Source organism: Episyrphus balteatus, chromosome 1 (assembly GCF_945859705.1).
Source record: "Episyrphus balteatus chromosome 1, idEpiBalt1.1, whole genome shotgun sequence".
NCBI lineage: Eukaryota > Metazoa > Arthropoda > Insecta > Diptera > Syrphidae > Episyrphus > Episyrphus balteatus.
The window spans coordinates 114,593,383-114,609,448 of NC_079134.1; the positions used below are offsets into that span (position 1 = coordinate 114,593,383).

The window sequence follows — 16,066 nt, forward strand, 5'->3', positions numbered from 1 at the left end:
AAAATACAAAGGTGTAGAGGTAGATATAGAAATCGAAGAAAAATAAAAAAACTCATTGTAGACTCGATAATCTGTTCAGAAACAGATGGTAGGATGTACGCTAACGTACTACTTAAGGATGAAGCTAATTTCGGGTTGTTAGATAGTGGAGCATCTATCTCGGTGTTAGGTAACGGGTGTTGGGATTTAGTGAAAAGAATTGGAGTCGAAGTAAAACAATACAAAAATCTCGTACGTACAGCGGACGGCAAGTCCCACGATATTGTAGGGTATTGTAATATTCCTACCAAATATAATGGCGTATCTAAGCTCATTTCTTATTATTTAATCCCAAATTTAACCCAAAAACTATATCTAGGGATGAATTTTTGGAAAGAGTTCAATTTGTTACCACAGATAAATGAAATTCAAGCCGACTTACACGATAACGAAAATCAAACGAGTTTTAAGGAAGAGGCAGAGCTTATAGATCTTACTCCAGAACAGAAAGTAAAGCTAGAGTCAACAAAAAAATTGTTTCCCAACTTTGTAGAGTTAGGTTTGGGGAAAACTAATATAGGTATACATTCCATAGACACAGGTACAGCGGTTCCTATTAAATCACGACATTACCCATTGTCCCCGGTCCGTCAGGAAGAAGTTTACAAGGAGTTGGACCGCATGTTAGAACTTGGTGTTATCGAGGAGTGTAATTCTCCGTGGTGTTGCCCATTGGTTTTGGTTAGAAAACCCGGCAAAGTTCGTTTGTGTTTAGACTTTCGAAAAGTCAATGCTGTCACGGTAAAAGATGCTTACCCAATGCCTCACGTCGATGGTCTTTTAAGTCGTATAAAAGATACGCATTTCATTTCGGGCATTGATCTCAAGGACGCGTATTGGCAGATTCCATTGGAAGAAAGTTCTCGGCCTAAAACTGCGTTTGCAGTCCCCGGGAAACCGCTTTACCAGTTTAAAGTCATGCCATTCGGACTGAGTAATGCGGCACAGACTTTGTGTCGTACGCTGGATAAGGTTCTGCCATCGCATCTGAGAGACAATGTGTTCCTGTATCTAGACGACTTATTGATCTGTACAGAAGATTTTGAAAGTCATATTAGCATCCTTACTGAAGTTGCTTCTTGTTTGCGCCGGGCTAATCTAACCATAAACCTCGATAAGAGCAAGTTCTGCATGCGGGAGATTAAGTATCTTGGATACATAGTCGGCCAAGGTACTTTGAAGACTAATCCTGACAAGATTGAGGCAATGGTGGACTTCCCCATCCCTAAATCTCAAAGACAGGTTCGAAGATTCTTGGGACTCACTGGGTGGTATAGGCGTTTTATAAAAAATTATTCTGACCTAGCAGCCCCTTTAACAGATTGTCTGAAGAAGAAAAAGTTTGAGCTAACTACAAAAGCATTAGAAGCTTTCAGTAATCTAAAAGAAGCACTTATTTCAGCACCAGTATTAAACCAACCAGATTTCAAGAAACCCTTTACAATACAATGCGATGCTTCATCGGAAGGAATTGGAGGGGTTCTCTTCCAACTAGATGAGAATCAAAATGAAAAACCCATTGCTTATATGTCAAAAAAACTCAACAAAGCCCAAAAAAATTATACAGTTACTGAATTGGAATGTCTGGCTGCTGTTTTAAGCATTAGGAAATTTCGAGCGTACGTTGAGGGATTACCTTTTCGAGTGATAACTGATCACTCAAGTCTGAAATGGTTAATGTCGTTGAAAGACTTGAGTGGGAGGTTGGCGAGGTGGAGCTTGGAGCTGCAAGGCTTCGATTTCAGCATCGAACACCGAAAAGGATCTCTCAACGTAGTGCCCGATACCTTATCTCGAATGGATATGGAAGATATTTCAACGACAGGGTTTGAATTAGATGAAAACATTGATGAGATTTTTGTGACATGCATTGGGGATGAAGTAGATTTGGAAGCAGAAGATTTCGATTCAGAAGAATATTCTAAATTAAGAGAAAATATTATCTCGGAACAAGATGCACTTCCAGACGTAGTGGTCTCCGGTAAATATGTTTACAAAAGAATTCGTTTTAGAAGTGGTGAAATAGGTGAAGAAGATTCTCTCTGGAGGCTTTGGTTACCCGAAACACTTACACAGAAAGTAGTAGAGTTAGCTCACGGAAGTAGACTATCCTTACACAGTGGTTTCGCGAAAACCTATGAAAGAATCCGTGAAAAATACTTTTGGCCTAAAATGGCCGCAGATATTAAAAATCTCGTAAATGAATGTGAAATTTGTAAGACGGTAAAAGCCCCAAACATTTCGTTACGTGCTCCCATCAAAAACCAGGTTATGACCGAAAGGCCGATGCAACGAATTTTTATAGATTTGTTAGGACCTTATCCAAGGACAAAGAGTGGTAACGTTTACGTTTTTATAGTGTTAGATCACTTTACTAAATTTATTTTCTTGAAAGCGCTATCGAAAGCAACTTCCACTAAAATTATTCAATTTTTAGAAAATGACATCTTCCACCAATTTGGAACTCCGGAAATAGTTCATTCAGACAATGGTCGGCAGTTTGTGTCGAAAGATTTTCAAACCTTTTTAAATAAATACGGTGTTAAACATCAAAAAACGGCCTTATACTCTCCACAAGCTAATAATTCTGAAAGAGTAAATCGAAATATTTTGAGCAAATTAAGAATAGTCATCTCTAAGGAACAAAACGACTGGGATATACACTTGTCGAGCATAGCGTGTTCTTTACGCTCGGATGTACATGATGCAATAGGTTGTCAACCCTATTTTGCACTATTTGGGCAAAACATGGTAGTTCATGCATCTTCTTACAAAATAATGAGAAACTTAAAGGCACTCGCAGATCCCGAAATAACAACTACACCAAAAGAAGCAAAAGTAATTCTATCGCGGCAAAAATTATCTGATAATTTGAAGAAAGCTCACATAAAATCTAAAAATACTTACAATTTGCGTTCCAAGCCGGTTGATTACAAAATTGGACAGGAAGTCTTTCATCGAAATTTTGCTCAAAGTAGCTTTGCGCAAGGTATAAATGCTAAATTATTGCCTAAGTTTCTCAAATCTTGAGTTCTTAGAAAAGTCGGTTCATGTATGTACGAACTCGAAACTCGTGATGGCAAGCGTTTAGGTGTTTTCCACTCTAAAGATATAAGACAATAATCTGAAAAAAAAAGGAAGAAAATTACAATGTTCACAATTAACATCTACTAAAAATTTGTTTGTTTGACTTATCTGAAATGCCCGGCAAGAGACTTTAGGGCGTTAGGTACGGCTCCCACGTTGTTAAGATGGAGATATAATCAGTTAAATTTTAAGTCACACAACATCGTTTGTGATTTGCTAGCATTCGTTTCTTTTGGTTGAATGACGTATCGAGTTTAGTTTATATTTGTTTAGTTAATTGTAGGTTATATGTTAACGTTTGAAAAAAAAAAATAATAATATCACTAATAACTTACTCCTTGAATTTTTTTATCACTTGGTTTTGAGTGTATCCTCATGGATAGATTGACGATTATCGAACGTGGGTTCATAAGCGTTGTTTTCGAGAATTTTGTCTTCAAAAACAAGCTTAGCCCTGTAACCGTTTTAGTTATTGTATCTTAAAAATTGTATCTAATATACATAAGAAGGCACTTTGTTTTAAAAGAATCGATAGATTCATGTTGTAGTCGCTACTGCAACCATGTTGCACTCGATAGTGCAACAATGTAGCAATAAATTGTGCAACCATGTTGCTGTGAGTGAAGTTGCGGCAACAACTGTTGCGACAAATGCCCAAAGAGAAGGTCCAATGATTTCAGTAAAAGAAGCTTTCTTTTTTATTTTAAATATATTCAACGCTATCTTACGGTAGGAAAAAACATTCGACAAATTACCGTCATTACGAAAACACAAAAGTGGTACTTCTCGTGTGTGAAAAGAAATTTAAAGAAATTTAAAGAAATTTAAGACAATTAAGATTGCAAGATAGTTAACAACTTCACTGTCCCTATACAAACTGGTAAAATAAAGTAGCTACGTTCATAATTTCGTATCAGAAAAACAGGCATTTTCTTTACGTCCCATGAATAACATTTGATACATAGAAGTTTTCTGCACTGTATTTCCAGCGTCCATGAATCATATATGATCATAAATATGAAAAATATTCTACGTCCCTAAATAAATTGATTCAAAATCTTCTCTACGTCCAAAATTTATTTTTGGTAGAAAGTACTGCGACTGACTCAGATATGAGGCAAAATGCTTTTTTACCATTAATAATTTTGTTGATTTGTTAAAAATGAAGTTTTACTTTGTGTTTACATATGATTCATGGACGTAGTAAGTGTTCATATCATATGAACACCTCCTATGAATCAAATATGATTATTGACCAAAAACGATTAAGATGATTGTTATAGTTGGTCTCATTAAAAATGATTATACACTCTAAGAACATGTAATAAAAATACTCAATTTAGATTAGATTGAAATGATCAGGTCGTCTATTAATCCAGTCAAATAAGGGTTTAACCTAAAAATGAATGCTAATTGAAATTTTTTTTGCTCAATACCTTCGTTTTGGCATTGTATAACATACCTCAAAAGTCTAGAAAAATTTCATTTCCGCAACTCGCGATTTTCAAAATCAAACCGCGAAATGGAGAAGATGGTATTATATACACATATGATACATGATATCATCTGTCAACCCTTAATGCATTATCATTAAAAATCAAAACAATGCAATGCAAAAAAAAAAAAAACATTCATATGTACCTATCTATGGCAAAATGGTATTTTTTGAGAAATGGGAAAATTGTGGGATATGCACTAAAAAGCATCTTGGTACAATCTTGGAATTAGTGCTAATAGGCTTAGTTTTTGGTTTCTATCTTTGTTTGGATCTTCTATATCTTATGTCAAAAATCTAAAAAATCTCATGTCCCCAAATCCTAATTTTCCTGGTTTGAAAATAAGGTGCAGATTTTAAAAAATTGATAAACTACACTTCAGATATTTGTGTCAGATCAACATGAATAAGGTAGGTACATTACTTTTCAGGGATGGTCAGATTGATTTGTTTGTGGGTTTTGTTGAAACCAGCGTTAAAAAATACCTTGAAATCATATGGGTTATGTTGGTATAGGTGTAGAAAAAGCTTTGTTTGGTTGACATTTAAAAACTAAAATTTTTTGGTAAATGGTCTGCCCGACAAAAATGTTTTGAGAATTGTGCCCATAATTATAAAAGTGGACTAAGTCACTTTTTGCATTATTTAAAGAAAAACTTACATAATGATTTTCTTATAACGATTTAATTATATTTTTTTTATGAAATCACTAGAGGAGCAATAAATAAGTTTATTTACTGCAATTTCGCTTTCAAATAAACCTTACCCCTTTAATAATAATTAGTTTTAGGCTAGATTTGATGCCATTTTTAGGAGTGACTTAGTCCACTTTCATAATTAAGGGCACAATTAATGTGTGAGAGAAATTTTCGTTCCTTCAAGGCCCCCCTGAGAAAGCGGGCCCTAGGCACGGACCCCGTGTGTCCTTATGGTGAAGACGGTATTGCATACCTACTGCTTAACATGCTTTAACGCCGCACACAAAAGTGTGTTCATTCTTATTTAATTTTTTTTATGTTTTCTTGTTCGTTTTAAATGAATTTACTCATTAGAATATACAAAAAAATCTCATTGAGGGAAAATGCGTTTTCTTAAATATATATCAATTTTTACTGCAGTCATATTTAGGGGCTGTATAAACCTACAAAAGGACATTATTTCTCTGATTTTTTGTATAAAATATATCCGTTATTAAAAATACATGTTCACATATGCTTCATGGACACTGTAAACGCGGTACAAAAAATAATTAATGTTCAAATGTGATTCATAGGACGTCATATTGATGTTTTCTTTCCAAGCAAGAACGTAGAGATGTTTTTCTACAAGTTTATATGGGGACGTAGAATAATATTCGTTTAGTAATATTGTTGAATCTTATATGATTCATGAACGTAGGAAACATGAAAAAAATACAATTCATGAATCACAAATGATTCATTGGACAGTGAAGTTGTTAAACTATCCTTTTTATATATAAGTTGTGAACTCAAGTTTTAAGGTAAATTAATTGACCCTTAGTTTTTGAATTTTTTTTGTTTAATTAATAATTTTTTTTTAAATTATAGGCGGTTCTTGAATATAAGAGCCGTCATCTATTCTACTCTGGTGCTAGACAAGAAATTTCCATTAGGAAAATTGCTTCCGGAAAAACCCGGAAAAGTCTCACCGAATATCCCTAATAATACCAGGCGAGCAGGAAAATTAGGCAGTGACATAACAAGGAAATACATAAGTTGAAATCAACTAAATTTAAACCGACCGAAACATAATACCTGTCGACTAAAAATAGTCCACCGATTCTTCAGCAAGTACATAGCTCAGAGGTCTTACGCTCCGATATATGCGAACGAGCTGGGAAGGTTCGACGTTCAAATCCCGAGCCGAACCAATTCAAAAATTATTTTTTTTAATTTTTTTTATATTTTTTTAATTTTTAAAATAAGATTTTTTGTTTAATAAGTAGTGTTTCTGATAATTTGCCATAATTTTGCTCACCGCGTTACTTCAAAAAAAAAAGTGTTGGAACAATTTTATCAGTACGCGAACCGTACTTAAAGTAAAGTAACTCACGAAATTAAAAGTGTTATATATATAATATTAAAATTTGAAATTTGTGAGTGAACGAGGGTTGAAATCCTCAAAATCAAAAAATCAACACCTACTTCAGCAGTGGCCACTTAAGAAGGAAATAAAGGGTGAGTTTTCTCTTTAAAATTGATTTCATAAATACCTATTTACTTATATATATATATCTACTTATTATAATAATTGCGGGAGTTAAAAGGGTATATATTGTGTGGGGATCAATGATAAATTAATTAATATTAAAATTGAATTAAAGAGGATTTTTATATCCCAGAACTATATAATAAATCGAAGACGTATTTATAAGATTGCGAAGAACAATTATTTTAAGAAAGTGATTCCGTGGCATAATAAAGCAAATTAATACATAAACTTACTTAAAACTTAAACTTATATATCTATACTAAAAAAAAAAACTTGAACTTATAAATCTATACTAAGGCCCATTTGCTGAAACGAGTCTTAAATATTTATGTGAAACATAAACCCTTAAGTTCAACATTACGGTTTGCACGAACTTCAAACTGTGTCATAAATTCCTCAAAGTTTAACATAACTTAGGGGGAAGAAATAGTAGAACTTAAGCTGTTATGTTCTACCTAGGCACTTTTATTTTATGAAAAAAGCAAGAATGTCGCTCAAAAATTGATGTCGGTAGTACAAAGGACATGAATTATTATCAATTTAATAAAAATAAACTTACATTCATTAACTTAAACCATCCACAGATGGTACAATTTACACCACAGTTTTTTGTATGAGGCACTATTTTGCTGTCATATTTCATTGACTAATTTTGACACACCAGCACATTTACACACACACACGAATAATTTTTGTTTAACCAATTAACACTTATTTTTGGCTCAAATATACTTTTTTACACTTTTATTCCGCAAGATAAAGACACAAACTTGAAAATTTAACGATATTGTTGTATATTAATTGCTAAATTGCTCAAAATCTATTTAAATTATTTGACGTTTCTATTGATTTGACTTTTGAATTTGAAGTTCTCAGCGATTTATATCATGAAAGTAAATCATTGCTAGGTTAAACATAAATATTTTTTAGCAACTTAGAATAAACTAAGTAAAACACAAGAGTTATGTTCGACCTAGCTAAGATGAGAATTTATGACTAGTATGAGCAAATGGGCCTAAGAAACTTAAACTTTAATTTTTTTATTATAAATATTGATTTACATTTGAATTTTTAAACGAATTAAAAACACAAACTTATAATCATAAATAAAACAAATGTAATAAAACTTTAAGGCCCATTTGCTCATACTAGTCATAAATTCTCATCTTAGCTAGGTCGAACATAACTCTTGTGTTTTACTTAGTTTATTCTAAGTTGCTAAAAAATATTTATGTTTAACCTAGCAATGATTTACTTTCATGATATAAATCGCTGAGAACTTCAAATTCAAAAGTCAAATCAATAGAAACTTCAAATAATTTAAATAGATTTTGAGCAATTTAGCAATTAATATACAACAATATCGTTAAATTTTCAAGTTTGTGTCTTTATCTTGCGGAATAAAAGTGTAAAAAAGTATATTTGAGCCAAAAATAAGTGTTAATTGGTTAAACAAAAATTATTCGTGTGTGTGTGTAAATGTGCTGGTGTGTCAAAATTAGTCAATGAAATATGACAGCAAAATAGTGCCTCATACAAAAAACTGTGGTGTAAATTGTACCATCTGTGGATGGTTTAAGTTAATGAATGTAAGTTTATTTTTATTAAATTGATAATAATTCATGTCCTTTGTACTACCGACATCAATTTTTGAGCGACATTCTTGCTTTTTTCATAAAATAAAAGTGCCTAGGTAGAACATAACAGCTTAAGTTCTACTATTTCTTCCCCCTAAGTTATGTTAAACTTAGAGGAATTTATGACACAGTTTGAAGTTCGTGCAAACCGTAATGTAGAACTTAAGGGTTTATGTTTCACATAAATATTTAAGACTCGTTTCAGCAAATGGGCCTAAGTAATAAATTTTTCTTATTTAAAACCAATATGAATATAATATATCTATTTTCATGAAGATTTTGAGAATCTCACTATTAAGAGTGAATAGAGTAATTTTATAGAGATGGGGAGGGCAGTTTGAGAGAATGATGTTCTGGGAGTGAGAAGATACCTAGTTAAGGGATCGTCTAAGCGAGTACGACGACAATGGTAGGGAGGGCAAGAAGGATTCTTGCGCATCTTCAAACACCTATAGATGCTTAAAGTCTGATATGATTAAATTTTTTTTTGTAAGGTATAATAAGGTCAAACAACCCACCCCACCGACGAGCTAAAATGGGAACTAGCATATCAGCACTGACCGAAAGCCTAAAATAATACGTTACACCCTTGTTAACCAGTGCAATTTATGTATTTTTGACAATATTTTTAGAGTCCCGCTAATTGTTGGAAAAGTTTAATATTGGTAGTTATAGCTCTTAAGAGGGTTTCCCTCATCATAATATACGTTATATTAATTATTATTTTTAATTGATTTTATGTACATACATACATATGTAGAGTGCTGTGCAAAACATATGCAACTGTTTCAACTTACTGTTTCGTATTTATTTTCTGCATATTTCTGTTCACAAAAGAAATATGCAATTTATGAGGGAAAACGCACTAGGAATATACTTTGTATCTCTCAACTTTTTATTTAAAAAAAATAATGGGCTTTAAAAATAAAATAACAAAAAATCATTAAATTTGTCTGTGCAAAACATATGCAACTGTGTATGTCAAAAAACATGTTGATGGACAAAGTCGCACCTTTATAGGAAAACAACCGTTATTTAGTTCAAACGAAAGTGTTAAATAATTAAAACTTAACTTAATAAGGATAAAACCACAATTTGAAGTCATGCTTTTGACAATCATCTAAAAATTACAGGCCATACAACACCTCTTTCCATACAAATTTGTACATATACTAAATATATATACATATTTCTATTTCTGTACATATTTCTAAATGAAATTGAAACTTTTTAAGCCCCTAAACGAAACGAAAGGAGAATGGGCAAGTTTGTATGAAACATGGACGTTACGCGGCCAGGAATGAATTTGTTATTTTTTGATGTAATTAAGGTTTACATATATTGTGCAGAAGTTTTATCCCTGTGACGTATTTCAATAACGGATAAAATGCATTTTTTCATTTAACACTTTATATATGTCTCAATGTTATAACTCAATTTTGTATTTTAAGTGCAAAATATTATTTTCTGTGATTTTCCCTGAGTCTGAAGACCTTTATCTTGAATATCCAACCACTAGAACCCAAACTATAAGCATTTTAAAACAACAAATTCAAGCCTATTTTTAGAGTTTTGTTGTTCAAGTTTTTGTTACTTTGAATATTTTGAAAACTTTCGAACCTGAAATGGTTGTCTTAAAAATCTTATATTATGAGTTCTATTGGTCGGATTTTCAAGATTAATGTCTTCATGCTCAGGGAAAATGACAGAGCATCATATTTTATATTCCATATAAAAATACAAATCAGTTTTTCCTTCATACATTGAACAATGCATTAACAATACTAATACTGCATTATCTTGCATTCTTAACGCAATACAGCGAAACGTCCTTAGTAAAAGTTTTTCCTGGGCTATAATCCTTTCGTTTGATACCAATTTTATTGATGGCCGCTCAACGTCCAAAATGCCCATTCTCCTTTTCTATACAAAAATAGCACAACGAAATCTTGAGCGAATTTTTTTTTTGTATCTTTGTTTAAAAACTTATTTTCTGATGTTTTTTCTAGAATTTTTTTATTTGTATTTTTATTATTTTGACTTTGACATAACACTTCATGCTTTTTTCCCTTAACTAGTTCGCTGTTGTCTTTGGAGACTTAAAAACTTTTCGTTTAGCTTCAGCTACGTACTAGGGCTTTATCACGCAATGTTTAAGTAAAATTTGGTGTTTTTCCAAAATCCGAAAAATAAAAAACAAAACTGGGTTTCAGTTTTATTAATGTAATTTTTTCTGAGTCGGCGTGACAATGGGTGCTCATTGATTTAGATTTGTCTTTCTATTGACTACCTCCACCTTTCTTTCTTCAGTATTACATTTTTAAATGAGCTTTTTTCCGGTCTCCCAAACTATGTACCCAAGTGTGCGACGTGGTATACCAAAACTGAATGCAATTAAGATTTTGAACTGAAAAAGAAATAATTTTGTTTTTCATTCACGTGAATCCAATTTTTCGATCGAATGACGTAAAGCATCGCTTTATACCTACTAAAATCCCATACATTTTTTATCTGCCTATTCATCAAAGATGTGTTAGGAAAGTTATGTTAATGTCACATCTAAGATTTTTATAATGAAATAAAAAACAAAATCGAACTCGTTGAGATAAGAAGTCACCATTCAGATAGAATAATGTCAAGGTCAATGATTTTGCTAACTCTAACTTTGATATTTGCAAATTTTTAAGAAAATTTCATTTTAATTCACAGTAAATTAAAACCCAAATAAAGAAAATTTAAAAGCCTAAAATCCTCTTTTAATTTTGACACGTTAAAAATTGTTAAAAATCGATCTGATTGCAATTTTGTTGCTGGTCCCTATTTTTTTATTTGGCGTGTGAATACAAAGTTACCCACCCAACCTAATGAGTGTCATAATTTATAATTTAAATCCATTAAAATGACGATATAAATATGTTAATGGATACCCGCTCACCTCTTCGTCTCTAAGATACCCTTCTCTTTTGTGATTGTCTTCATTTCACCGTCGAGGAACTTCCTAAGAGGCTGTGTAAAGCATATACCAGTCGAAGCAATGAAATCTCGCTCGCAATTACCCAATTTCTGTTCAGCCTGACCAACTTTAATGAGTGCCATTCCATAGGGACTATCCTGGCCGAAGTCTCCACCTGCTTCGATCATATCCAATGCCAGATACTCCAAGTTTGACAGCCGTGATGGTTTTTTCTTTTCGATTTTTTCAAATATATAATCTTCCACCCTATTACCAGGATTAGGAATTAACACAGATTCTGTGTCGCGTACTATTTTTTCTGTCCAGTTCTTGGTACATTCTGCCCTTTCGGCAAGATTTTCAAAGTCTGAATCCAATTCGGTACGTTCGGATGTACCTAATTTTTCTTCAGTTAGCTGAATTAAATGGTAATGGATGATGGACAGATTATTTTATGTTATAATAGTTGGCTGTGAAGATGAGTAGAATTTACCTGTACAACTCTGGAAAGAGTACTTCCAGCTTCTTTGACAAGTTTTTTCATGTTGAAATCAGGCATTTTCATATTCATTTTGGATAGATTTAAGAATTAACAATTTGTATTTTAATAATTTCTTTGTTTTATTTATAATGCTGGATTAAATTTTTTCTTTGAAGGGCTTTTTTCGTTTTTCTTCTGTTTTTTATTTTTTGTACTGCGACAGTGCAGTAGCAGTAAAAATAAAAGAAATTTAATTGACATTTAGATCTGTTTGTAAGGAATTTTGATAAAAATTATTGAACTTTCAAAATGAAATTCGTGTCGCGGTCAATGGAAAAATCTGAATCAAGGCTAGACCACACCGGAAAAAGTGAAAAAAATTCCAAACTGGAACATCAATATTCAGCTGTGGGAATTTTTCCATACAATTACCCGTACCGCTACCGCATACCCATTTCGGTGTGGCAAAGTCTTAATTTGGATTCATGTGAGAAACTGCCCTACAAAATTATTTTGCTCTCTTTCAAAATGACATTAGAGGTATTCACGATTCGATGCAAATGGTCTTGTATAGTTGTTAAAGTGCAAAAGTTTAACATTTTCTCAAAATAAAACAACCAAATACACAGACTACAATTTTTGTACACTTTTACACTTTTGCTATACACTAACACTATTGCAAAAATAAAATACAATGGTGCAAAATTTGTCTGTTGTAGTTGTAGTAGTCGAAAAACAAAATTTAGCAATTTTACACCTTTTTGTTGAACCGGATCGTGAATACCCCTATTGAGCCCACAGAATTTTTCTTTGTGGGACGCACCTATTCTTTATAGCCTGGGGTGGAATCGTGTAAGATGATTTTTGATAGTTGACTGTCAAATTCAAGAAAATTCGTCTGTGTAAGATGATAGTCAAAAGTGACTATCATATTTTTTTGACTTTTTCAGCTGACACCTATTTAGGTGTCAATTTGATACAATTTAACATTTGTGGCATATTTTTTTCATGGTTTTCGTGGTGCTTTTACTTTGTTTGGGAAAAATGAATATTTTTGTGCCTGTGCAATTATTTTAAGACTACAAAATTAAAATAAAGTAACTGAATATGAAATAGAAAATAGAAGAGTCAGACTTGAGGAACAAATTAAATTATATTTTACATCCCCGACTCAAAGTAATGTGCAATCACACCTTTGTACACAAAAAAAAAAAAAATAATTTGAAATAATATTTAGTGCTTTTTATAGACTCGAACAAAATTTTCGAATAACATAAGATACTTTTTATGAGTATAATACACATTTTGGATCTGCCATCGAATTCAAAGTTTATACAATATTTTGTGGGATTCTTTGTAAGCGATCCTTTTCGAGTTGTGTTTGCTGGATAGATATTAAAGTTATAAATTATTATTTTAAGCGTTTTAAAAAATATTAAATTACGTTTTTAATAATTGTCTTCTCAATTATTGTAGCTATGGAAGTGAAAAACTGAAACTCTGCATTGTTTTTTTTTTAATTTAATGACGTTTGACAGATGTCAAACCGAAGTGATACCAACTAAACCAAAATTAAAAATGATCTAAAGACGATCACCTTACACAGATAAAAAATAGTTGACTATCAAATTTGATAGTAAAAAATATGATAGTCAAATATCATTTTAGCCGATTCCACCCCTGGTTTCATTGGGCCAAAAAGAGATAACTTCACAAATTAATTCATTTCGAATTTGAAATTCTATAGAAAAAAAATTGAATTTGAAATTTGAACTGATCTAATTTGTGAAACTATCTCATTGGGGCTTCAGTGAAGAGTGAAAACGGGGGTCAAACTACGGCCAGTGCTGCCATTTCGAAATTTAAAAAAACATGATTTCAGTTCAAAAAAACATGATTTATAAAAAAAGCAAATTTTGAAAGAAAATGATCGTGACTATAGGGAGGAATAAAACAATTTATTTCGAGTTCATTTTAGAAAATAGTTTAAGGTATCAAGTCTTAACTACATTGGCTCAAAAAGTGAAAAAGTACAAAAGTGAAAATTTTCAAACGCATTTTTGTATGGTTTTTCGGGCTAGAAAATTAAGATAAATGATGCAGAATGCTTATTTTTCCGTCCAAAAATCAATTTGTAAATTCGTTTTTACAAAAAAATCCCGCTAGCGAGAAAAAAAATATTTTCACTTTTGTACTTTTTCAAAAAGTGGTGAATGTAGTTAAGCCTTCAGAGGTATAACTACACAGGGTACTTTTTGCAAAAATTCTTAAAGTAAAAATTATCAAACTCAATTTATGATGGAGAATTCTTAGATCTTGGCTTCAAAACGTTTATAGTTTTTTTTTCGGGAAAAATTGCCCTTTGAAGGTTAGGTAGAAGCCCTTTGAAGGAAAAAATAATTATTTGCCTTTGTAATTTACCCACTTTTTTTTTCAAAAGGTGGCCATAGTAATTATAACTTAAATTACAAAAATGGCGGGAATAAAACTTGAAAACATAAATCAGTTTATAATTTGTACTCATTTAAGGTTAATTTCATATATACATACTTCATGTAGGTATTGAATGACTTATTGGGCCCTGTCGTGAATCTCGAGGGGAATTTTGTTTCCCTCGGAATATTTTTTTCCCTCGGAACTTTTTGTGCGATCCTGAATCTCCCTCGGAATTTATTTCCAGGGAGCAAAAAATCGTAAGAAATGATGTCTTAATTCCCCTGGAAAATTGATTGCCGATAGATACCAATAAATTCCGAGGGAAACTTTTTATGATCATTTTCGCTCCCATATTTAAAACATGGGAAACATTTCGAGGGAAATTTTTATTCATGATAAAGGCTCAACTACATTGGCTCAAAAAGTGAAAAAGTACAAAAGTGAAAATTTTCAAACGCTTTTTTGTATAGTTTTTCGGCCTGAAAAATTAAAACAAAAATGATGCAGAAAGCTTATTTTTTGGTCTAATAAACAATTTGTATACTCTTTTTCACAAAACAATTGCGCTAGCCAGAAAAAAAATATTTTCACTTTTGTACTTTTTCAAAAAGTGGTGTATGTAGTTATGCCTTAAAGGCTTAACTACATTAGGTGTGTTTTTTTGTTTATCTATATAGATTTTGTGCAAAAAAACGACATCGAGATTTTTGAAATCAAAACAATTTACGTGTTAAAAACAACAAAAACTTTATCTGTATAGATTTTTCAAAAATCCAGATAATTATCCAGATTTTACTTTCTCTCGATAAAAACAGTAGTGCCAAGGTACTTTATTTGTTGTGTTCATACAAAAATATCTGAAAATATTAACAAAAAAAAAAAGCGGAGAAAACGAGGTTTGAAAAAAACTCTGATAGAAAAAAATAATCAAAAATTTGTTTGACATGGTTGCATTGAAATGTTAATATCTCGGGATATACGCAATGCACTTTTCAGATAAAAGTCTTAAATGGATCCTGATAAGATTGTTGAACAGATATGTATATAAAATTACCAAAGTTTTCTCGAAAAATTAGAAATAAAAATAAAAAAGTTTTCACATTTGATTTTTAAAAAATCGAAAAAAATTCAATATGGCTACCTTCAAACCCTTATAACACAAGAACGACGCAACTAATGTTAATGGTCATGGTCTTAAAATGTAGCTAAGAATATACAGATAATTTTTGGTTTTTTGTGAAAAAAAAATTTTTTGAATCCAACATGGATGCCATGGCCATATGAAAATTTTTGTTAGCATCCAACATGGATGTAATGGCCTTCCCACTTCGTAGTTAAAATAAAAAAAAAAACAAAAGCAACATTTTGGACAGACAGCTGCCAAAGTATATGTACAGTGGTGCCAAATGTTTGCATGGATTTCAAAAATCTTGATGTCGTTTTTTTGCACAAAATCTATATAGATAAACAAAAAAACACAGCTATTGGCTCAAAAAGTGAAAAAGTACAAAAGTGAAAATTTTCAAACTCATTTTTGTATAGTTTTTCGGCCTGAAAAATTAAAACAAATAATGCAAAAAGCTTATTTTTTGGTCTAATAAACAATTTGTATACTCTTTTTCACAAAACAATTGCGCTAGCCAGAAAAAAAATCTTTTCACTTTTGTACTTTTTCAAAAAGTGGTGTATGTAGTTAAGCCTTAAGG

At 31.8% G+C, this 16,066-nt stretch overlaps 1 protein-coding gene across 4 annotated transcripts in view; it reads right to left on the reverse strand.

Moving 5' to 3' along the window:
* LOC129906568 (endophilin-B1) overlaps positions 1-12,172 on the reverse strand; it is a 36,438-nt gene extending 24,266 nt beyond the window's left edge. For 2 of the 4 annotated variants that reach the window (XM_055982377.1, XM_055982380.1), the window contains exons 1-2: positions 11,937-12,169; positions 11,426-11,859 (exon numbers count right to left, since the gene is read on the reverse strand). In XM_055982377.1, coding sequence (XP_055838352.1) covers positions 11,426-11,859; positions 11,937-12,014 — 512 coding nt within the window. In that variant the 5' untranslated portion in view covers positions 12,015-12,169. Of the gene's footprint in view, positions 1-11,425; positions 11,860-11,936 lie in introns of all 4 variants that reach the window. The other 2 variants (XM_055982378.1, XM_055982379.1) reach the window with 2 other exon arrangements.
* Between the last annotated feature and the right edge of the window lie 3,894 nt (positions 12,173-16,066).